The sequence below is a fragment of the Lagenorhynchus albirostris genome, chromosome 16 (assembly GCF_949774975.1).
Source record: "Lagenorhynchus albirostris chromosome 16, mLagAlb1.1, whole genome shotgun sequence".
NCBI classification, from domain to species: Eukaryota; Metazoa; Chordata; class Mammalia; order Artiodactyla; family Delphinidae; genus Lagenorhynchus; species Lagenorhynchus albirostris.
The window spans coordinates 8,508,252-8,532,327 of NC_083110.1; the positions used below are offsets into that span (position 1 = coordinate 8,508,252).

General features: G+C 36.7%; 1 protein-coding gene across 1 annotated transcript in view; it reads left to right on the plus strand.

Annotated features, from left to right (window-relative positions):
- RYR2 (ryanodine receptor 2) overlaps window positions 1-24,076 on the plus strand; it is a 542,915-nt gene that overhangs the window by 345,815 nt on the left and 173,024 nt on the right. The window contains exons 50-59 of the mRNA XM_060126891.1: window positions 429-598; window positions 2,132-2,352; window positions 3,681-3,771; window positions 5,831-5,971; window positions 7,593-7,756; window positions 9,953-10,031; window positions 12,089-12,178; window positions 12,967-13,104; window positions 21,018-21,095; window positions 22,253-22,328. Of these exons, the coding sequence (XP_059982874.1) occupies window positions 429-598; window positions 2,132-2,352; window positions 3,681-3,771; window positions 5,831-5,971; window positions 7,593-7,756; window positions 9,953-10,031; window positions 12,089-12,178; window positions 12,967-13,104; window positions 21,018-21,095; window positions 22,253-22,328 (1,248 nt within the window). The remainder of the gene's footprint in view (window positions 1-428; window positions 599-2,131; window positions 2,353-3,680; window positions 3,772-5,830; window positions 5,972-7,592; window positions 7,757-9,952; window positions 10,032-12,088; window positions 12,179-12,966; window positions 13,105-21,017; window positions 21,096-22,252; window positions 22,329-24,076) is intronic.

Below are 24,076 nucleotides of genomic sequence, written 5' to 3' on the forward strand. Positions count from 1 at the left end.
AATGATGTAAATGTACCATGTTTATCACATAGGGTACATGAACTTTATTAATGTTTTATTAAGTTTTCAAGAGGTTCTTGTATTGAAAAGAATGCAAACCTTGCTTTACATTTTAGCTTTATGATATTTACTCTTAGTTTTACAGTTTGGATTTTGGGTGCCGTTTTGTTTCCTTCTCGGTATCTGGCATAATGCTGTGTCCTAATCTTATACACAGTTAACAAATGGATGCCCAAATAACATTTAAATGACCATGGATTTACATTGCACTGCCCTATTGCCTCAGCTAAGCCCCAGCCTTTGCTTGAGGGTAGTAGAGGGACAGAAAACCATTCACCGGATAACTTTATTTAAAACACGAGAAGGCTGGAAAGTAGCCATTTGTCATCTATTTCATTAACAACGATGTGTCACCTTCTCTTTTTTAGATGGGAATGTGGTGGAGCCTGACATGTCTGCGGGGTTCTGCCCAGATCACAAGGCAGCCATGGTTTTGTTCCTTGACAGGGTCTATGGAATTGAGGTTCAAGATTTCCTCCTCCATCTTCTCGAGGTTGGCTTTCTGCCAGATCTGCGGGCTGCTGCTTCTTTAGATACGGTAATGATCTGAACAAATGACTTCTGCAACTTTTAACTCTTCAACCTCTGCCATATGATATTCTTTCATAGATATGTTCATTCATTCATTGTCACCAAATGGTTATTGAGTGCCTATTATATTTTTAGGCAAACATAGGGTAAACAGAAAGCAAAATAGACTATATCCTCAAGGAACTCACTGAATAGTGGAGAAAATGGACAACCTGAAGAGTAAGATAAGAATTCTGATCAGGTGCAATGGAAGACAATAGAAAGTTGATATAACCCTAATTTGGGAGGTCACAGTGACTCCTGTTCACTTCGAAGTCAACATAAATAATTATGCATCTAAACAAAAGCAGTTAAAGTATTGAGCAGGTTTAGCGGACATTGTTGAGTCATGCCAATCACAGTATCCTCCCGGTGCCTTCATTTATTAACGTACATATAGCCACAAATCTGTCCTGTGAATCCAGTGGCCAGTATTGAGAATCTGCCATTATCAGTGTAAGTGTTCTACTATTTGAAACATTGTAAAATAAGCTGAAACTCTAAATGTTATTCTAGTAGCTATAATAATACCTCTTTTTATTCTCAATTAAATGAGTCTTTTTGATATCAGAGGAAATCAGATCTTGAGTTGTCAGTAGTGAAAGCTGTGAGAGGAGAATCACAAAAATGAAACTGAATTTTTTTGTTTTTTTGGTTGTGTTCATGTGAAATTCTGAACCTAAGTAGTATAGTTGATAACATGGTAGGACAATCAGCCTTTGGTTATTGATGCTGGTGGACATGAACAGAAATATAATTAATACTCATACATAGAATTCAGAAAGAATTTATGTATTTGAGATCTACTGTGAGAATAAACTCCTTTCTCTTACCTCTCCTAGTAAAGGGAAGCACTCACATTCTTTGATATCATTAGTGTCTTTATCTTTCATCTATCCTACCCTTGATATTTTATTTTATTAAAATTTTTTTTTAATTTATTTAATTAATTTATTTTTGGCTGCATTGGGTCTTCGTTGCTGTGCGCAGGCTTTCTCTAGTTGTGGCTAGCAGGGGCGACTCTTCGTTGTGGTGCGCGGGCTTCTCATTGTGGTGTCTTCTCTTGTTGCAGAGCACAGGCTACAGGCTCAGGGGCTTCACTAGTTGTGGTGCACAGGCTTAGTTGCTCTGCAGAATGTGGGATCTTCCCGGACCAGGGCTCGAACCCGTTTTCCCCTGCATTGGCAGGCGTATTCTTAACCACTGCGCCACCAGGGAAACCCCCAATATTTTATTTTAGAACATGAACCTCTGGGGCTCTTTGAAGAGATAGATATTACTTCATTAATTTTTATCTATTTATGAGCAATTGAAAATTGATTGTCTTTAGTGATAAAAAAGCATATGAACCACAGGTAAATCTGTAACAGAGGAATCCGTTTCCGTATTACGTACTTTTGTCGTTTTCTAGGTAATGAAAGTACACGTCAACTTGTGGATCCCTTTGAAAATTGTCTCCTGCCCAACACAAATGACTGTCTCCTCTCCAATTCCTTTCTAGGCTGCTTTGAGCGCTACAGACATGGCCCTGGCCCTCAATCGGTACCTTTGTACGGCCGTGTTGCCTTTGTTAACAAGATGTGCTCCTCTTTTTGCCGGCACTGAGCACCATGCTTCCCTCATTGACTCATTACTTCACACTGTGTACAGACTTTCTAAGGGCTGCTCACTTACCAAAGCTCAACGAGATTCCATAGAAGTGTGTTTACTCTCCATTTGTGGGTAAGTGGGCAATGAAGTCTATACCAAGTTTCTTCTTCTTTAAGAAAGAGAATTTAGTCTCTGGCCCTTGACAAATTGTTTTGAATGTTGTCAACAATTTCTGGACCATAAAATTAATTCATTTTATGTGCTGGGGTATGAGTCTTACCAGAGTGCCCTTGCTCCTGATCAAGTTCAGGAGTGTTCCTCCAAGACTCTCTCGGTATCTAGCCATTGGATACAGTGTTGGACCAATGATGCTATTCTGGATGTTGGCATGTGAGCTGTCGCTGGCCACGTTAGTGTAATATTAATAGATTCTCCCCTTTGCACTGTGTGATGGTTTTAACTCCTCTTCCAGAAGAGAAGAGAAAACAGAGACTTATTAAAGATAAAAAATATATGTAGTATAATATTAAAGTATGACCTATTGTGACAGTGATGAAGACAGACTATTTCCTCCAGCCTGGAAAGCCGCTTCCTATAGATAGAAGTGTTTGAAGGTCTTACTCTGAAAACCAGAAGCATATCTTCTCCTTTTGAGGTTCTGACAGTCAAAGTGACAATTTCTCAGGCCTCTAGCTAGGATTATGGTTTCTTTCTGATGGACAGGAGCTCTTGGAGGTGAAAGCTTGCAGCCTGCCCAGCACATTGGTAAAGGAAAGGTTTTCACTCATAGTGGAACGAGTGTATGGGTGTAGGAGCCAGATGGGACTGAGGGAGGTTAAAAAAAAGAAAAAAAAAAAAAAAGGTTAGTTCATAATCTAATTTTAGTTCCCTGACCCCAAAATTCTGTGAAATGGAATCAAAATATCTATCTCACTGACTTTTTCTAAATATTAAATGAGATGAAGCAGTCAGGATTGCCGACACAGTAAATGGTCACTGTGTGTTAGTTTTCTTTCCCTTTCTCCTCTGGCAAAATTTCGGTCTCAGTCTTTTTCTCTTCCTCTTGTTCCTACACTCCCTCCTCTTTCTGCTTCTGATCTGGGCATTGAAGACCCTTCCCACTCACTGGAGTGAGGGAAGAAGCATTTACTAAATTAGTAGCGACAGTGGGGTCTGCAGTTGTGAGTGGTAGCAAGGGAAAGAGCAGAAGAGGAACATCTCCTGTAGCAAATAAGGGTTGGTCCTCAGATCAGGGAGCTAGAGATGAGTTGGAAATGTAGCTTTTTACAAAAGTATGTAACTATTGGTTAATCTCTGGATTAGGAACACCTAAAATTAACATCATCTGAAGAGAGGTGTAGGTACAGTTTCTTGGCATGTATAATCTAGTCTAGTGAATTATTCTACTTAGTTTAGACATTATTAAATGTTCATTATTAAAATTAGCTTTGTTCCACCAGCCAATTGAGACCTTCTATGATGCAGCACTTACTCAGAAGATTAGTATTTGATGTCCCATTATTAAATGAACATGCAAAGATGCCTCTTAAGGTAAGTACAGGAAGTGTTTGTAGTTATTTGATTACTGGGTCCTCTGGCTTTGTTTCCTGTTACAATATGTATATCTCTCAGATACATCATGTTTGATCTTTGATGCTGGAAAATTTCTTCCAGTTATTGAAATGGGCATGTAAGTTATAGCTATGTGTACCTCAACCTAAAATAAACAAGTAATAAAAGACCAGAGAAATCCTAAGATTGGTTTACTGTAAATCAGTGGAAATAGAAATCAATGGAAAGAAAATGGGCCACAAGAAAAAGATGAACCAAGATACTCTTAGGCTGGAAAACACAGTAATAGGCCTGGCCTAAAGTATTAGCAACCTCAAGGCATAAAGAATAGGTTTGAAAAACAACATTTTCTAAGTTGGTAATCAAATGACAGTTTCCAAATATCATTTCATAAGGATCAAATATAATCTTTATGTATACGCAGTTACATTTTGTCACAGAGTAAAGTCCCTGACATTTTTGCTTCCCAGCTTTACTATTCTGTTCGTGAATGATCAAGTCTCATTCTGTCTTATTGACTTGGGAATATTTTCCTGTCATGTAATATACCAATCCTGGCTCACGATTTTAAGGTATTAGGTGTGTACCAATGTGTCATCTAGTGGCATGGTCTGTGCATGGAGGTCATTGTCCTGTAGTGGACTTTTTATAGGTGACCACTCTGCTCTGCCACCTGGTAAGCATCATTTCTTCCTCATGGCCACCCAGTAATTGTGCCATGAAAAGAGGTTTAAGATAAAAATAAGCTGCTATTTTTTTTCAGCTGCTCTTACACTAAGCACACCTAGATACTTAACATAAACAATCTTTCTCTACAAAAAGTGATTTTGGTTTAATAAATCTAGAGAAATTGATGAATTATGTAAAGTAAGTTATATCCTTGCTGAAAATCCTGTTTTTTTTTACAGTTTTTATCATTTGCTTGTCATGCAAAATTTTCTTAATACAAATGAGCTGGAAAATACCTGAAAAAAGATACAGTATCACTTTATGTGGTAAAACTCTTTTGCATTATAGATATTTGCCTGTTACTCTAAGCAAATTAGATCTCAATATTTCATCATTTGAGATTCCTAAATTGTGTGTGTGTGTGTGTGTGTGTGTGTGTGTGTGTGTGTGATTCGTAAGTGTGAGGGAGACCAAACGAGAAGAAATATTTATACAGTAAGAGACCTAGTTAGCTTTAATAAGAGTAACACTCAATTTATTTTCCTCCTTAGCTATAGGAAAGAGGGTCCAAAAATTTACAGTTTATTCAAAAAATAATTTTAATTATTATTAATAATAATTTTATTAATTTGGCAAATAGTTGTGAATATTTTTCAGTTTATATACCCAGAATAAATGATCCAAAGAGCTACCGAATAATTGAAAAATTCCATCCATGTCTTTGAACTTCTAGTTTAGTCCCACAAAATATTTGTAGGTTAAAAACTTAAGGAGCAACATAGACCCTCAGTAAGAAAATAAATTACATCCAAAACCACCAAAGAGCTACAGATAAAGAAATTATGGAAGTAGGGCAGTTTAGGGAGTTTGTTTAGAGATGTCTGTTCTGAAGCAAATCGTAAAGTGTAATGATTCAGGGTAGGTAGAGAAGAAGCACAAATACTCAGAGGTATTGTCCCTTGAGAATGCACATTTTAGGTGCTGTATCCTCTGGGTCAGTGTGACATCAATCCCTCTGTTACATGCATGGATTCCACGGGATAACAAGTCATAAAATTGTAAGTAAATGATAGCAACTAAAGTAGAACTCAGGGGTACACAGATAACCAAACAACCTCCTAAAGAATTCTGTTCAAGATAATTTGTGAAATTGGTCATTTGGTCTTCATCTTGTGCTCAGCATTCAATTTAAGGAGACATCCTATATAAGATCTTAGTATTCTCCAAAAGAATTCATATGGGGTTGAGCAGTTCCATATCAGTTGGCCTTATTACGTGGCACTGGCATTAGAATGCCATGTGGGAGGAAATGGAAAATCTATACCATGTGTCTTTAGCTCAGTGCTCTTAGAATTGTTTTCCCACCTAGCTGCTGACAAATCATTATGAAAGATGCTGGAAATACTACTGCCTGCCTGGAGGGTGGGGAAACTTCGGAGCTGCCTCAGAAGAAGAACTTCATTTATCAAGAAAGTTGTTCTGGGGCATTTTTGATGCCCTGTCTCAAAAGGTAATTGTGGTTTTATTTGTATGATAAAACAACTGAAAAGCCATAGGATCTTGGTAAGATAGTATTCCTAGTGGAATAGTGGAATGCTGTCTTTGCTCATCGAGACTTGACATAGTTTTATTTTTTCTCTTCATTTATAACAAATGTTGAGAATGCAATTTATATTAGCTTTTCATAGTCATGATGGTAACATGTTCCTTGTGATCATAACATTTTCTGACTTTAAAATGGCTAAGCATTTTAGGAAATTATGCACATGGGTTGATCAGTTTCTGGTGCATTTGGACTTCCTTGGACTCAAATCCTCCCTAGTCGGTCACCTCCCCAATCTTAGAAAGCCTGAAGAAATCCTGTCAAATATAAAAATATAAAATATTAACTCTCATAAAATTGTAATATTCCAGTGGCCTTACTGACTTTTCCCACTTTGCTGCTACGGAGATTTAAGTACTCAGTGCTTTATGTATGTGACATTCCCTTATAGTTGCCATATTTATAATGAATAGTTCATATACTTTCAGAAGACTGGAGTGTATTATTTCAGAGAAAATCAGAACAACATGCTTCGTATGCTTATGCTTAAATTATTCATCACAATCAGTTTGAATTCCCAAAGAGGCATTATCAGATGACTGGAATAGTATAACCAAGAGTTTACTGCATAATAAGGGAAGTTTATCTGTGATTACATTTGGTAGCTACAACTCAATGCTTTTTCTTGCTGAATTGCCTTGGGTAAACCCAGAGCCTTTTTGAAATAATACGTAGAAGGTATTTTGAGAAGAATTTACAGCTTTAATTTAAAATTGAACATTTAAAGTGAGATAACTTTTAAAATGGATAAACAACAATGTCCTACTGTATAGCCCAGGGAACTGTATTCAATCTCCTGGGATAAAGCAAAATGGAAAAGAATATTTTTTAAAAAAAGAACGTCTAGATGTATATAACTGAGTCACTTTGCTGTACAGCAGAGATTAATACAACATTATAAATCAACTACACTTGAATTAAAAACTTTTTAATAATAAAGGAATTATTATTTTTGATTTTTAAAAAATCTACAAATACAAATTTAACTAATTATGTAATTAATATACAAATACCTCTCCCCAGAAATTTTGATTATGCGTATCTCCTATAGAATTTCTTTCTCAGTTCAGAATTTTATTTTTCATACCTTTGTAATGCAATACAGACCAGTTAAAATTCCTTACTCTCTGGAATGTTATACTTTGGGTATTTTTCATGTCTAGTCTTATAATGTGGTGCAGCAATAGTCCTCATTGACTGAAATTATATTTATGTTGTAAAGACACGTTATACATGTAGAATATTTAGGTTCACTTCATTTCCCATCATTGGAGAATAAACGTCTAGAGAAGCAAAGATTTTATTCCTTTTATGCTGCAACTGCAGTACAAAGCTTCAGTCATCTCATCTTATGGGATGTCAGGCTATAGTTTCCATTTTCCAGAGAAAGAATCCTTCGGGGAGTTGAGCCAGCCCAAGGTAATTCAGATTTTCTCTTAAAGCATCGTGTCAGCTGCAGTGATCATGTTGACAGCTTTTGCTCACTAGTAATGGAGTATTTATTTTTTGGTCCTCCATCTCTTCCCAGAAATATGAACAAGAACTTTTCAAACTGGCACTGCCTTGCCTGAGTGCAGTTGCGGGAGCTTTGCCTCCAGACTACATGGAGTCAAATTATGTCAGTATGATGGAAAAACAGTCATCAATGGATTCTGAAGGGAACTTTAACCCACAACCTGTTGATACCTCAAAGTATGGACTCTTTCTATTGCAGCAGATTTTTATTGTAAATGATGTGTGAAGTCTGAAATTGAATAAGGTACTAAAGTGAACTTTCTCTCATCCATGCCCCCCTTGAATTGGTATCCTTTTACTAGGGGTCCCTCTACTTGATGAAATGATAGTAGTAATAACAACGGTTCTACAAATATCAGAAGTAGATAAGATGTACCTTCTAAGAGATATACTCTTAATATCATCAGGATTCTCTGTAAATAACCACATGGCAATACCTATAATAATGAGAATCAAGAAAGTATATCAGTTATATTTTTTAGTTGAAATTCTACCCTAAATGTTTATTAATAATTGAAGCCAACTTCTGTGCAGAGTCTTTGATTCAGGGTGCTCCCAGCATGCAGTGCAAAGCTCTTTCTGTGAGCTACGGGGCATCACTTCATCATCACTACATCTCAGCCAGGCCTAGGGTTAGCAGCTTATGTTCAGCCTCAGAAAGCACAGCGTGAGAGTGAAGGGAATATCAAATGAGAATACTTCTGGAAAATTTAGCATGGATTGAGAATGCGGTGTGACAACCTTAACCACAGATAATATATTACTTATCATTATGAAAGCTCTTCCATGTACCTACTTGCGTAAATTGCTCTACAGATAGGATGTTTGGGTACGTCAGGTGTCTCAGCATTTTTGTTGTTGTTACTGTCTTTAAGTAGGACCATGGTTTTCCATTTGCAAGAAGGCTGCTCTCCATGCCACATTATCTTACCCATTCCGTGGTGACTCAGCAAGATCAGTATTAGCAAGGTAGTCACTTGGTAGTTACCATCCACAGCATCTGAATTTGCTTGGGAGTTCAACTTTCAGGTCTCTGGGTGGCCCCTCAGCTGGTTTAGCTTCCATAACCAGATCCCAGTTTCAAGCCAGGTGGTATGCCATTAGTTTGATAATGCCTTAAATTTGCATGTTTGGTATTTGATAACAGTCCTGTGAGAAAAGACTCTACCCCCCCCAAGTATTTGGCTTATGTGATTGGTCCTTTGTATCTCTTCTAAAGTAAGTAAACCAAAATACCACATGTTCACATTCCTACTTGGGTAAGTTTGTGGTTTGTTAACATACAATGTAATCTAGGATTTTAAAATAACATTAGAACAATGTTATGGCTTTGATTAATTAAATCCAATTAATGAATAAGTGTTGGGCATGTATATTAATTTACCTCGGCTAGCCCCTTTGGGGACCTCTTAACAGGCTAGGTTTGCATATGATATCAATAATTTCTACATCTTTGTGATTTTTTAACATACTGTTTTTTAAGTATGTGAATATCATAAAGTTCAATGACTAACTGATAACATTGCTAGAAAAGAACAGTAAACCATCTCATTATACTAGGTTTTACTTATAATTCTATTCTCAAAGTTAATTGCATTAGTAAGTTATTTTTTCCATTCATAGGTATATTTGATAGTCCCAAGTCTTACATTTACCACCAGACTTGGTTTTCAATTGCACGGACTCCATGTCTCTTCGAGGGATTAAATATTTATTTGAGCATGAAAGACATCAAGAAGAAATGTTATCAAAACCATAAAGCATGAATTGGTTAATTACTTTTCCCTATAGTTCATATTAGTAACATCTAGAATTTATATATAGACCATTAACATTTAAAATTATTAACATATCACTAGTTGTATGCAATTAACTTAAAATTAATTTTAGTACATTTGAAATGGAACAGGTCAGATTTCAGCAGTCTTTTACCCATTTAGAGTTGTTGCCTAAGAGACAAGTCAAAAGGAGGAATAACTTCAAAGAACGTATGTGGGAGAAAAGTATGTCTTTAAGCTTGTTGAATTTAACTATATCTTCATTCAGGTTTAAAGAAAAAATCGGTGTTATCTGTTGTCCTCTTTTTTGAATACATTTTAATTATTTTTATTTATACTATGTATAATTTTTATTGTATATAACTTACATTAAGACATAAAGTGTGACTCATTATAAGATGAGTGGGTAGAATCTTATCTGCTTGACTTTTCGTATATTGTTCCTACCATATGGAAAAGTAGTACCTTGTTAAACCAATTTTTTAACAGTTATGCATCGAATGGGGTATAAGCAGTCATAAGCTGTGAGTAAATTATTAATATGATTCCCTGTAAGTGCTGAAAATCAAACCTTTTTTCTTTATTTTTCTCATAGTATTACAATTCCTGAGAAGTTGGAATACTTCATTAACAAATATGCAGAACATTCCCATGACAAGTGGTCAATGGACAAGGTAAAAGTCAGAATATCACATTCTAATTCAGTACTGAACGTACCTAATGAATGATCATGGCTCAGATATTTCTGACCATGACAATTTTCTACTTTCAAGTGAGAGCTTTAGATTAGGAAAGAACATTTAATTATGATTTGCTGACATAATATTTAGTCTAATAAAATACTTAGTTCTGCCACTGATGTACATATAATGCACATAAGAGTATTTGTGTTCATAAAAAGCACAGTGTTAAATATTCAAAAAATCTATTAATTAAATCAAATATAGTTTCTAAACATACATTTTTGTGAGAGTAAAAAGTAGTAATAAGATGCAAAATATTATATGTAGGATGGATAAACAACAAAGTCCTATTGTATAGCACAGGGAACTATATGCAATATCCTGTGATAAACCATAATGGAAAAGAATCTGAAAAAGAATATATATATACATGTATAACTGAATCACTCTGCTGTACAGCAGAAATTAACACAACTGTACTTCAAAACAAATTTTTTTTAAACTATCATTAGGGTCTTCAGTAAGAAATAGTGGCTCTAGGTCCAGACATCTTTTAAGGGAACTTTAGCTTTATGTATAATTTTATATTAGATAAAATCTTGAAAATGATTCATCAGAATTTAGTGATTATTTACACCTTCTACTCTTCTGTTGTATTTCTCATCTCTAAGTAGATCTGCAGTTCACTTACGAGGCAAGATGGCATGTTTTATTTGCATTGTTGAGAAAAGATAACTTGAATGAGATAACTAAAGCAGTTGCAATCCGTGATATAAGTCCTACATATATATTATGAGATTTTTCTGGAGGAAAAATGTGGTCACATTTAAGTTAAGCCTACTTAAACTTAGAGAAGATGGTTAAAATAGGGTTGTCAGAGAAATTAAGTTGAGATGAAGCGGGAATCTAAAATAAGCATGTACTGATTTGGCGCAGTGAAAATCAAAGAGCGAAGGTTCCAAGGGTTGCTTGTGTTGTGTGGCAACTCAGTATCACCCTATTAAACTTTTTTTTCTTTTTTTAAAATGTATTTATTTTTATTTATTTATTTTTGGCTGTGTTGGGTCTTCGTTGCTGCATGCGGGCTTCTCATTGCGGTGGCTTCTCTTGTTGCGGAGCACAGGTTCTAGGCGCGCAGGCTTCAGTAGTTGTGGCGCACGGGCTTTGTTGCTCTGTAGCATGTGGGATCTTCCCGGACCAGGGCTCGAACCCGTGTCTCCTGCATTGGCAGGCGGGTTCTTCACCACTGCGCCACCAGGGAAGCCCCACCCTATTAAACTTGATATTAAGTTTCAGTCTTTGCCTCGGCCAACCGGTCCCTCCTTCCAAGAAACCCCCTTTTTGTTTTGTTAAGCGTATGGCTCTTTCTTTGTTCAGTAACTTAATCGATTTACTAGGTAAGTCAGTAAGAGTGAAGTATCTGTCCTCTATAAAGACTGAGCTGGTGGGGTGGTGATGGAGAGGAGATTTACAGGAAGGCAGTCCTGAGCTATTTCAGCCTAGTTACCCGGATCCCATAGACATACATGAAATGATACAGGGAAACGGTGAATGCACCAAATTATATGGGCAAAATCATGTGGAACAAGTGTGTTGAGAGGTCATTGGACAAAGGGGTGGGCAAAACAAGTAGCATTATTCCGGGAGGCTTCCAAATAAGCCAGCTGCTCCAGTTTTCCTGTTTAAAATGAGTGTTTCCCACTTACTCATCACACAGGTTGGGGTCCCAAGATGGGCCAAAATGAATATCATAGGGGTCGTGCAGCCTTTAGCCTCCTCCTAGGGGAGGGCTATTGACATAATCACAGACCTGTCTAAGGAAGACTGGATGCATTTAATCTCTGGATAAAAAGATTTGTTCCAAGTGGTTACTCAAAATAATATTGACTATGATGAAATTCTTTCTATTGACTTATGCTGGATAAAGTTCAAACCTTAATCCTTATCTTGGTTCATTTTAGATTTACTTTATCAAGTGCACACTTAAACACATGTACACCTACACTCTAAAATTAAAGCATGTAAAACAATTTTGATTTTTTTTTTAGTTGGCAAACGGATGGATTTATGGAGAAATATATTCAGACTCGTCTAAAGTTCAACCATTAATGAAGCCATATAAACTATTATCTGAAAAGGTGACGTGTTCATTTTTTGAGTTTATATGGTTTTAATTTGGGGGGGAGGTTTTTTCTTTGTTATGTAAATTTCTTATTAACACGTCTATTTTACATATACTATTTTTACCTTTTCTCAAAGGTCCCATTTTTTATGTATTGTTTTTTTCTCTGTAGTACCATTTTCTGTCAGTATTTAATTGGTTATTCTCTTCTCTACTTAATACTTTTCTGTTTCTTTTTTATTTTTATTCCTCTCCTGTATTTTTAAGAACTTTAGAAAACATTCTTTTCATTCTTAAGAGTTTTTTGATAAGGGATAATGAAGTAATCTATTGTAATATGCTTATTATTTATGTTTTCATATATTTTACTTCTTTGAGGGGAAAGCAGTATCTTGGAAAGTGAAGTGAAAAGGATTTTCTAGGTTGGTGCTTACAGAGGAAGTTACTACTCTGCTTCAAGAGAAGCAGATAAACGGCTTCAAGCACATGGCGTATAATCTGGGACTTCTTCCTAACTGTGTTTCTCCTTTCTAGTTTCTGTCTGAAGTATCAGAATCTGGGAAACTAAAGGAAATTAGCCTCATGCTGTATAATAAGATAGGCTCCCTCTTAGCAGCATTGGTCAAACGAGGTCTCAGCTCACACTCTGCTCTTCAGATTTTTTACTCTCCTTTTTTATTTTTAAATAAACAATGCTAATCAAAAAATTTTAGGTGAAGACAGAGTATTTCAGAACAAAGCATTAAATATTTAAAATTTTTGTTTAGGTTCATAATACCCCACCCTTTTCTGATTTTTTTCTAGGAAAAAGAAATTTATCGCTGGCCAATCAAAGAATCTTTAAAAACTATGCTGGCCTGGGGGTGGAGAATTGAAAGGACACGGGAGGGAGACAGCATGGCCCTTTATAACCGGACTCGTCGTATTTCCCAGACAAGCCAGGTGAGAATCACAGTGATGAATCCACTGTTTATGTTATTTTAAAATAATTTGAATATTTCATTTAATTATTGTGTTTTCCAAAACAACTAACTTGAAAATTCTGAAGACTAACATAAAGTTCAGAAGGGGGAAAACTCTGTTCCTTTTAATTTAAGTGAGTTTAGGTCTTGGTTAAAGTACTGGAGGTTATGTACCAGGTTGTGCTTCTGACAGTATATAAAGGAGTACTCGATGATAAAGTCTTAAAGTTATGCTAATGAAGGATGTAAAATATGTTCCTTTATCCACGAAAAGGTTGTTACAGAGCTTTTGTCTCCTTACCAGTAAGAACTGAAGGTTGGTTCTTAGGAGCTCGAGAGGCGGTCAGATAGTAGCGATCCAGATCTAAAACCCCCACATATGCTCCATACAAGTGGGCTTGAGCACCTGTCCACGTGCGAAGGGAAGATATGAACCAGACAGGCAGCGCAGGAATCGAAGAGCACGCCGCTAGTGGATCAGGTCAAGGGTCAACTTAACAAGGCTTGGCTATGGGGCTTCTGTGTTCAAGATGGCAGAATAAGGACAGCCTTGACCTTGAGAACCTAGGGTTCAAGGAGGGGACCAGATACCACCTGGCCCTTTCATTTCTCCTGGGAGCTAAACCTGTCGTCGTCCCTTTCCAGACTGCTTGGGCCACTGCCTTTGGTTTAACCAAACTATTGTGTTTATTATTGCCATTTATACAGATGACATTTTGGAAAAAAAGAAAATGAAGGTACTCAAAGCGTGTGCTTCCCATGCTTCATACTTGACATATAGTACTGTTAGATAGATTAAGTTCTGATTTGGGCGTGTTTTACATCATATTCTCTAAGTACCCTGGAGATAGAAGCTGTAAAGCATATTGTACAGTGTTACCATGTATGTGCACAGTTCTAACTAAATCACATTTTGTTTTAATCTGTTTGAACAAATATTGAGCACAAACTGAGGACTAGGTGATAGGAATACAAAGATAATAAGAGCCAATTCTACTCCTAAAGACTCGCAATTTGGTGTTAGAGACAGTCTTGTTAAACCTACCACAACAATAAGATTTAGGCTAGTGGTACGTACAAGATGCTCAGAGTGCAGAGAATGGAATGATGTCTTTTTTTTTTTTTCCTGTAAGTTGTATAGGAGATAAGGAAATTATTACATAATGGAAGTGACTTTAAGCTCTGCCAGGAAAAATAAAATAGATTCTCCCACTGCCCTTCATAGCAAAAATTATGTGCTCTAATCTAAAATTGTATATGTTGAATGAGAACATGCCCTTTGAAACAATAACGGTGCCGATTCTGTGGGCCAGCAATAAAGGGTAGAAATGGTAGGAGGCAGACAAGAAAAAAAGACCTGTCTATTAGCCAGAAAACCTGGGCCTATATAACATGCTGGAGCACAGCCCAGAGAGGGCAAGGGAAGGGCTGCAACAGAAAGGGGTACTCCGTTCTCTTGTTGCTGTCTTTGCCATACCTTTTCCTGCCATTGCTGTCAGAGCAAGTAGGGCAGACTGCTGAGTATGCCTCTGCCTGTCTTATCTATAGAATTTTTCAAAAATACCAGAAAAGGGAGAGAAGCAAAGGTTCATCCCAGTTTTAGCCACGCTCACCAGAAGACTAAAATAACTTATAGATTTCATACTTTTGCGAGCATCTCTGGAAAAAAAAAACCAGTAACCAATGATGAAACATAACAAACTCCAAAATGGTACTGGATCATGTCAGATATAAAATGTTAACGCGAAATTTAAGAAACTGATTCTAAAACATCGGAAGTGATTACAGACTCTAAATTATAATGCACAAGCTATAACCAATCCATCTTCAGAAAAGGATTACCTTATTTTAACCCCAGGAAAATCATAATTACGTTTTTCTGAATTTCAATAAGCTTTTCTCAAGATGGCTAAAAAATCATTGTGGAGGTTGTGTATATTTCTGCTCTTCCTTACACCCTGCTTAGCTCCTCGTGCAGTTTTCAGTTCCCATTAAGCCCTCAATAGATACTATTAATTGATACCCATATAGTCATCTCTTAAGTCTTAATGATTTTCAGAGTGACATGTGTGACATATGACATATATTGTTAAATCGCCTACGTCATTTCAAAATATTAGGAGGTGCGTATGCCAGATGTACAGATTAAGAGGGACAGCTCTGGAGGTAGACCACTGGGGCTTCAATCCTGGGACCACCACTTTCTAGATATAAACTGCTGGGCACGTTACTCAATCTGTTTACCTCAGTAAATGGTAACTCTTATTATTACCATTATTATTTATATATTTTTAATGCCAGAGAGCATTTCTTCAAAGGTAAATAAAAGAGGGTGTTTGAGTTTGTAGTACTTTGACCTTTCAGTAGTTTAAAAAAAAAGAAAGCATATTTCTATATTTCTATCGGTATCAGAAACAGAGAGCAACAAATGCCACAAATATATTTTTAATCCTTGCCATTATTTTCACACAAACATTCTTTAAGCATAATCCAACATTATTTGAAATGTTAAAATAGCTTGCCATTTCTTAATTACTAATCTAACAGTATTATCATCTTTTTCAGTTATCATCTTGCCAAACTTCTTAATGTCTTTTCTTCTCTCCATTACTGATTCCCCATGTGACTATAAAGATGTTTTCTATTGTGTAATAGATACACTCTTGAATAAATTAAGGAACACTTTTGGTGGCATCACTTTTTAGTAAGGACTGCAATTGGGTGAATTGAGATCACGTGTTGACATGATTCTGGAGCTGTTATTCTTAGCTTCCTTCCACTGGGGCTCAGCACTCCATCTGCGAGGCAGAAGCGGCCTGTGTTTAACTCAGCCGGATCTGGCCCAGCCTGTCTGGGTTGAAATCCTGGCCTCACCATGGAGTAGATAGCTTTTTTGTGAGCTCAGGCAAACTGCTTAACCTCTCTGTGCTGCAGTTTTCTCCTTTTTAAAATGAAACAGAAGAGTGCATCTAATTTAAAAGATTATTGTGAGAATTACATGTTGTGATGCTTATAAATCACTTAAAGGAGTGACAGGCGTATATTTCAACGTTAGACCTAATTATGATCATTATTATTTTTACGTGGATCAATAACGTTGTTAATGTCTTTTGTTTACCATGAACACTACATGAATCATGATTTCAGGAAATTTGCCACTCAATTAGGGTTTTGTAATGTGCATATTAAGATAATATATGGACAATGACAAAGCCAATAATAGGATATAGAATAGATTATATACTTATATGTAGAATCTGATATATGACACAAATAAACTTATCTACGAAACAGAAACAGATGCACAGACATAGAGAACAGACTTGTTGCCGTCGGGGAGGGATTGATTGGGAGTTTGGGATTAGCAGATGCAAACTGTTACATATAGGCTGGATCGGTGACAAGGTCCTACTGTAGAGCTCAGGGAACCATATTCAATATCCTGTGATAAACCATAATGGAAAAGAGTATGAAAAATAATATATATATATGTACATAACTGAACCACTTTGCTGTATAGCAGAAATTAACACAACATTGTAAGTCAACTGTACTTCAATAAAATAAAAAAAAGAATAGAGTGTATAGATGCTGATATAATTATCAGTGAGTAGAGCAGTAAATTGGTGGATTTTGACTTCTTGGTCGTCACTCAATTCAGCAGAAAAGGAGGACATTTCTGACAATTTCAGTCCTATTCCACAGGTTCTCAGTAATTCCTTATTTACCTCCCAATTTTAATTTCTTATATCTGGTTTTTATTACACATGTAGGGTATAAATTATTTAAACAAATTTAAAAAATAAGCTTATAACCTGAGAAGGAGAGGAAGATGGGAATGAAATTTGGCAAGTGTTACCTATCTTGAACTAAAACACAGGCTAGGGTGGAGGGATGATTCGTTCATTCTTTTAACAGTTATTTACTGAGCATCTGCTATGTTCCATGTACTAGCCTAAGCTTTTCAAATAGGTCTATAACAAAATAGACAAAAACCTCTGCTCTCATGGAGCTTACACGTTAACGGGGAAAGTAAATAACAGATGTAAGTAAACTACATACTACATCAAAATGTGATAAATGTTGTGGAAAGAGAAGACGTAGCATGGAAAGGCCGATTCCGAGTGCAGAGCAGGGGAGTTGGTTAGCCTTTGGGGATGAGTTGCAGTATGATATAGGGTTATCAGAGCAGGCTGCATGGAGAAGATAAATTGAAATGAAGGGAGGGAGTTGGACCTATTTGGGGGAAGGATGTTGCAAGTTGTGCACATGCTCTGAGATGAGAGTGTGGCCTGGCGTGTGTGAGGGAAAGCGAGGAATCCAGTGAGATTGGAGCTCATGAGTAACAAGGAGATGGGAAGAGAGGTCTCAGGGGCCAAATCAGGCCAGAACATTGGGGGCCGTCTTAAGAAAGTTGACAAGTGCTTTGGAGTCAGACAGAATTACTTTAAAAACTTGATTCTGCTGTTTACGATTTACATGATATAATGACTTAAAAGTCACAAAATTCTGTCTCTTCTACTACAAAACATCTCTGGGATACATCCGCTTCCCTCCATGTCCACTGTCTTTGCTCTATTCAGATATTTAATGTTTTGTTTTGTTTCATGCATCGCATTCAATATCCTCCTATGGAGTTTGTCTTTCTGCCTTCAATCTCCCCCTAATCAGAGGGGGTTGCCATGGGTCTGTACTGGCCTACCAGGTGGGTAGCGTATGTGAGGTGAGGTTAGTGCTGGGGGGTGGGTGGCAAGGAGGGAATATGCTTTTGATTTTAGATGTCGTGTTAGGCAGAATTCTGGCTCCAAAGATGATCCCCAATCACTGTTGTCTGTAGAAAGGTTGATTTCCTGGGGCTTTGCCAATGCGATTACGTTTGCCCATGTGATCAAGGTTAATGATCTTGAGATGGGGGAGAGTCTACTGAATTACTGGTGGGTCCAGCGTCATCACAAGCATCCTTAAAAGTGGATACCCTTTCCTGGCTTTGGACAAAGGAGACGTGACTACAGAAGGAAGGTCAGAGAGATGTAGTATAGATGGCTTGAAGATGGAGGAACGGGCCATGAGTCAAAAATGCGGGTGGCCTTTAGAAGCTGGGAAAGACAGGGAAAAGGTGCTTTGATAAAACCTGTAGAAAGGAACACAGCCCTGTGGACACCTTGAATTTAGCTAATTGAGACCTGTTTCAGATTTCTCATAACTTTGTGATGTTTCAAGGCACTACATTTCTGGCAGTCGCTTATCATGGCAGCAGTAGAAAGTGAATACACGTATAGAATCCCAAATGGAGGTGGTAATGAATAGTTGAAAATGTAAGTCTAGAGCAGAGGAGCAATGCTAGGCTGGATCAACTCATTTTTGGTTTAAGAAAACATGGTTGATAAATGAAATATTTAAAGTAGATGTGAATAGGGACACCTAAAGAAAGCATTTAGAATAAAGAAAGAAACAATTGAAGAGGGAACCCAGAAAGCCACAAATATTTCGAGGTCATTTATGGAAAAGGAGCCAGAGAAGGAGGCAAAGAGATCGGAGAGGGAATTGGAGAGCCAGGTGGGTGGTTTCGTGAAACGAGGGGGCTGGTTGAGTGGTGGTTAGTCATGTCCAGCGTAGAAGGACCAGTTTGATGGTAGCTGCAAAGAGGACTTTGAATTTGGCAACTTGGAAACTGATTACATTAGAGAGGGCAGGGGTAGTATTGTGCTGGGGAAAGAAATATACTGCGATATGTTGAAGGAAAGAGGTGACAGTGAGAGAGAAGTGGGCCTGGAGTCAGACAGCCTGAGTTGGAATCCTGCCTGCTCAGAATTTTAGCTCTGTGACCTTGGGCGAGTCACTTAAGTTCTCTAAGTCTCAATTTCCTTTCATGGGTATTTAAGGGAGAAAAAACTGTGATTTTTATTCCACATTCTCTTATGGATGGTACCCAGCAGAGGCTCAGTACTGACACAGAAGCCAAGATTCAGTTAAAACTGACCAGTGAGTTGAGTGTAGCCCATGAGAACATGATTAATGGTAGCATATGATAGCCTCCCTTTGGTTCACGGGCACAGATCTGAGGTGTATTGTACCTTTTATTTAGCTTTTTGTTTATCCATGTCTGACAAGAGAATATACACAGTTATGAAATATATCAAACATAATTTCAGATTTATAAGCGTGAACCAGAGTTCGTTTCTGTGGCATACTTTCCCGTAACATGCCATTGGGTGGAATGAGGTAAGAGCTCCTGACAGTAAGTGAAACCCTCTTGCAGTTGATGGGAAGATAGGTTTCATTCTTGTCTTTTTAAATGAAGTATAGTTGATTTATGTTGTGTTAATTTCTGCTGTACAGCAAAGCGATTCAGTTATACGTATATATACATTCTTTTTATATGCTTTTCCATTATGGTTTATCACAGGATACAGTTCCCTCTGCTATACAGTAGGACCTTGTTGTTTATCCATTCTGTATATGATAGTTTGCATCTGCTAATCCCAAACTCCCACTCCAACCCCCTCCCGCTTGGCAACCACAAGTCTGTTCTCTATGTCTGTGAGTGTGTTTCTGTTTCCTAGATAGGTTCATTTGTGTCCTATTTTAGATTCCACATATGAGTGATATCATATGGTATTTGTTTTTCTCTTTCTGAATTACTTTACTTAGTATGATCATCTCTAAGTCCATCCATGTTGCTGCAAATGGCATTCATTCTTTTTCATGGCTGAGTAGTGTTCCATTGTATATATGTACCACATCTTCTTTATCCATTCATCTGTCGATGGACACTTAGGTTGTTTCCATGTCTTGGCTAATGTGAATAGTGCTGCAGTGAACATAAGGGTGCATGTGTCTTTTTGAATTGTAGTTTTGTCTGGGTATACGCCCAGGAGTGGGATTGCTGGATCATATGGCAACTCTATTTTTAGTTTTTTGAGGAATCTCCATCCTGTTTTCCATAGGGGCTGCACCAACTTACATTCCCACCAACAGTGTCAGAGGGTTGGTTCCCTTTTCTCCAGACTCTCTCCAGTATTTGTTATTTGTAGACTTTTTAATGATGGCCATTCTGACCAGTGAGAGGTGGTACCTCATTGTAGTTTGGATTTGCATTCCTCTAATAATTAGCGATGTTGAGCATCTTTTCATTTGCCAGTTGGCCATCTGTATGTCTTCTTTGGAGAAATGTCTATTTACGTCTTCTGCCCATTATTTGATTGGGGTGTTTGTTGGTTTTTTTTGATACTGAGCTGTATGAGCCGTTTTTATATTTTGGAAATTAATCCCTTGTCAGTCACATCATTTGCAAATATTTTCTCCCATTCTGTAGGCTGTCTTTTTGTTTTGTAGATTTCATCCTTAAAATGTCAAAATTTAGATATTAAGGAAACCCTCTGGTGATTGAGGATGTCGTTACAAATCACTGAGTACTATATGATGTGCTTTTAAAATTAAAAAGTTGCCTTTATTTTATCTATTTGGCCCATAAAGACATTTATAAATACTGACCTCTTTGATTAACTACCGTTCGTGTGAGGAAAAGAAAATTTCATTGCAGCCAATTAGAATTTGTAAGAAACTCAAGAATTCAATTATCCTTTGATTCCAGTAATATTTCAGAATCTTGCACTCACTACATAATTTGTTGAATCCTGATCGTTAGCTTTACAGATTGGCAATCCCTAAGATATTGGGATGTATTATTCAATCATAAATACTTGTCAGACACCCAAATATAATTTAATCTGCTAGATATGTTTGCAAAATCAATTTTTGTAGCTACTTGCCAGTTTTATTTGAGGAAACGTTACATTTGGAATTTTGTTTGCCTTATATTTCCAAAGTGTCTCTTAAATCTCTCTCTACTGGGTTTTTTAATGAGAGGCTCTTTTTTTGCAAATTATCTAGGTTTCTGTAGATGCCGCCCATGGTTATAGCCCCCGAGCCATTGACATGAGCAATGTTACACTATCCAGAGATCTGCATGTAAGTACTTTTAAAAATATTCTGCAAATTTCATTTTTAAAAAACATACTGTAACACTTCCTGCATGTATTTTACAACATGAATTATTTGAATGCAGTGATCATATAGAAGGTCCATGGAATTTATAGATTATGTACCCTAAGCTTTTAATGCTGTAGAAGTTGATAGAACTTTTTCTAGGATAATATATTTTCTTTAAAGATCACATCTATGTAAAAGTCCTAATATAATTAAATAGCTGCATGTGAGAAGAGACTAAATCAGTAGTTTATAATGCTCTGCTCAAGGATCACTTTAATTACTCATGAAAGAATATATATTATAAGTTTTTATCCAGGGAAACTGATGGCATTTTGCTTTCTCCACCATAGTTCTGTCTGTCTCCTTTGTCACTAAGGAACCTACTTTGAATTGCCTGATTGAGTGAAAAGATAAAGTTTGTTTCCATGGAACATAAGTTAACAGGTCAATATAATGATCAAACAATGATATTGGCATTGTTAGTATTATTCCAAGAGATATAAGTATATAAAGATAAAAAAATCTATGGATTGTTAAATTATTTGGCTTGCCCTTTGTCATTGCTCTGGTACGAATGTATTAACATGACATAGTAAACTTGAAAATCAAAAATGAAAGGAATCTTGGAGGTAATCTTGTCAAAACCCAAAGGCCACAGAGGCCAAGGCTCGTCCAAGACCTCAGACTGACCTAGACTGGGACAGACATGGATCTAGACTGCTTGTCTGATGCTCTTTGCATTCAATGTTCATTCAGTAAGGTTTACATCATCTTTTAAAACTTTAGAAATTAAAATAAGAACTTGTAAATAAATATATTTTTAAAGTCCATAGCTAGTTTGAAGTTTCTTTATTAAAAACAAAACATGTATCTTTAAACATTATAAAGAACAATGACCATTCCCATCACATCACCTCTGCTGGTTTGTAAATTCACAGATCATTAGAATCCTCTGAAATTCAGATTGTAAATAACAAAGCTGTGCTCAATTATCTTTTACATGTGTTTTAGCACTAACACACTACGATTTATTAATTTAAAGTATGTTTTGATATTACATATTGGAAGGCAAAGTTATCTTTTTCTATTATCCTCTTAGAGTATAACTTAGTTGCTAAATATTTTGTTCGTTTAAGGCTATGGCAGAAATGATGGCTGAAAACTACCATAATATATGGGCAAAGAAAAAGAAACTGGAACTGGAGTCCAAAGGTAATATTTTCTAAAAATCCTTATAAAAAAACAATCAGAGTTTGAGTACATGAATGTATGATAAGGATAAAATAGTCTTTTCAGCATAAGAGCTCATTACAGCTTTATTTTATTAGAATGGTTCAAATATGGCTGTAATAGTTTCAAGGTGGAAATGTTATTTCCTAATTTCCTGATTGCTAGTGTATATTTCCTCATGTCTCAGAATTTTGATGGCTCTCTCTTGCCCATTTTAGGATGTAGATAACTATATTTCTTATCCTAATACCCGAGGTGTTCTATTAGTTACATAGACCTCCCTCACTGACTTCTATCCCCAACTTAAATATTTCTCTTGTTTCATTCTATCTCCCATCCTCAGCCTCTTTGGTTTGTTCAGTCCAGTTATGTTATTGTCTCTTACATTCTTTTTTTCTAACATCTTTATTGGAGTATAGTTGCTTTACATTGTTGTGTTAGTTTCTGCTGTATAACAAAGTGAATCAGCTGTATGTATACATACAACCCCATATCCTCTCCCTCTTGCATCTCCTCCCACCCTCGTTATCCCACCCCTCTAGGTGGTCGCAAAGCACCGAGCTGATCTCCCTGTGCCATGCAGCTGCTTCCCACTAGCTATCTATTTTACATTTGGTAGTGTGTATATGTCAGTGCTACTCTCTCAACTCGTCCCAGCTTACCCTTCCCCCTCCCCATGTCCTCAAGTCCATTCTCTACATCTGTGTCTTTATTCCTGTCCTTCCTCTAGCTTCTTTAGAACCTTTTTTTTTAGATTCCATATATATGTGTTAGCATATGGCATTTGTTTTTCTCTTTCTGTCTTTTCATCTTGTTTATCGTTTCCTTCGCTGTGCAAAAGCTTTTAAGTTTCATTAGGTCCCATTTGCTTATTTTTGTTTTTATTTCCATTTCTGTAGGAGGCGGGTCAAAAAGGATCTTGCTGTGATTTATGTCATAGAGTGTTCTGCTCTGTTTTCCTCTAAGAGTTTTATACTGCCTGGCCTTACATTTAGGTCTTTAATCCATTTTGAGTTTATTTTTGTGTATGGTATTAGGGAGTGTTCTAATTTCATTATTTTACATGTAGCTGTCCAGTTTTCCCAGCACCATTTATTGAAGAGGCTGTCTTTTCTCCATTGTATGCTCGTGCCTCTGTTATCAAAGATAAGGTGACCATATGTGTGTGGGTTTATCTCTGGGTTTTCTATCCTGTTCCATTGATCTATATTTCTATTTTTGTGCCAGTACCATACTGTCTTGATGACTGTAGCTTTGTAATATAGTCTGAAATCAGGGAGCCTGATTCCTCCAGCTCCATTTTTCTTTCTCAAGATTGCTTTGCCTGTTCAGGGTCTTTTGTGTTCCCATACAAATTGTGAAAATTTTTGTTCTAGTTGTGTGGAAGATGCCAGTGGTAGTTTGATAGGGATTGCACTGAATCTGTAGATTGCTTTGGGTAGCATAGTCATTTTCACATTGTTGATTCTTCGAATCCAGGAACATGGTATATCTCTCCATCTATTTGTATCATCTTTAATTTCTTTCATCAGTGTCTTATAGTTTTCTGCATACAGGTCTTTTGTCTCTTAAGGTAGGATTATTCCTAGGTATTTTATTCTTCTTGTTGCAGTGGTAAATGGGAGTGTTTCCTTAATTTCTCTTTCAAATTTTTCATCATTAGCATATAGGAATGCAAGAGATTTCTGTGCATTAATTTTGTATCCTGCTACTCTGCCTATTCATTGATT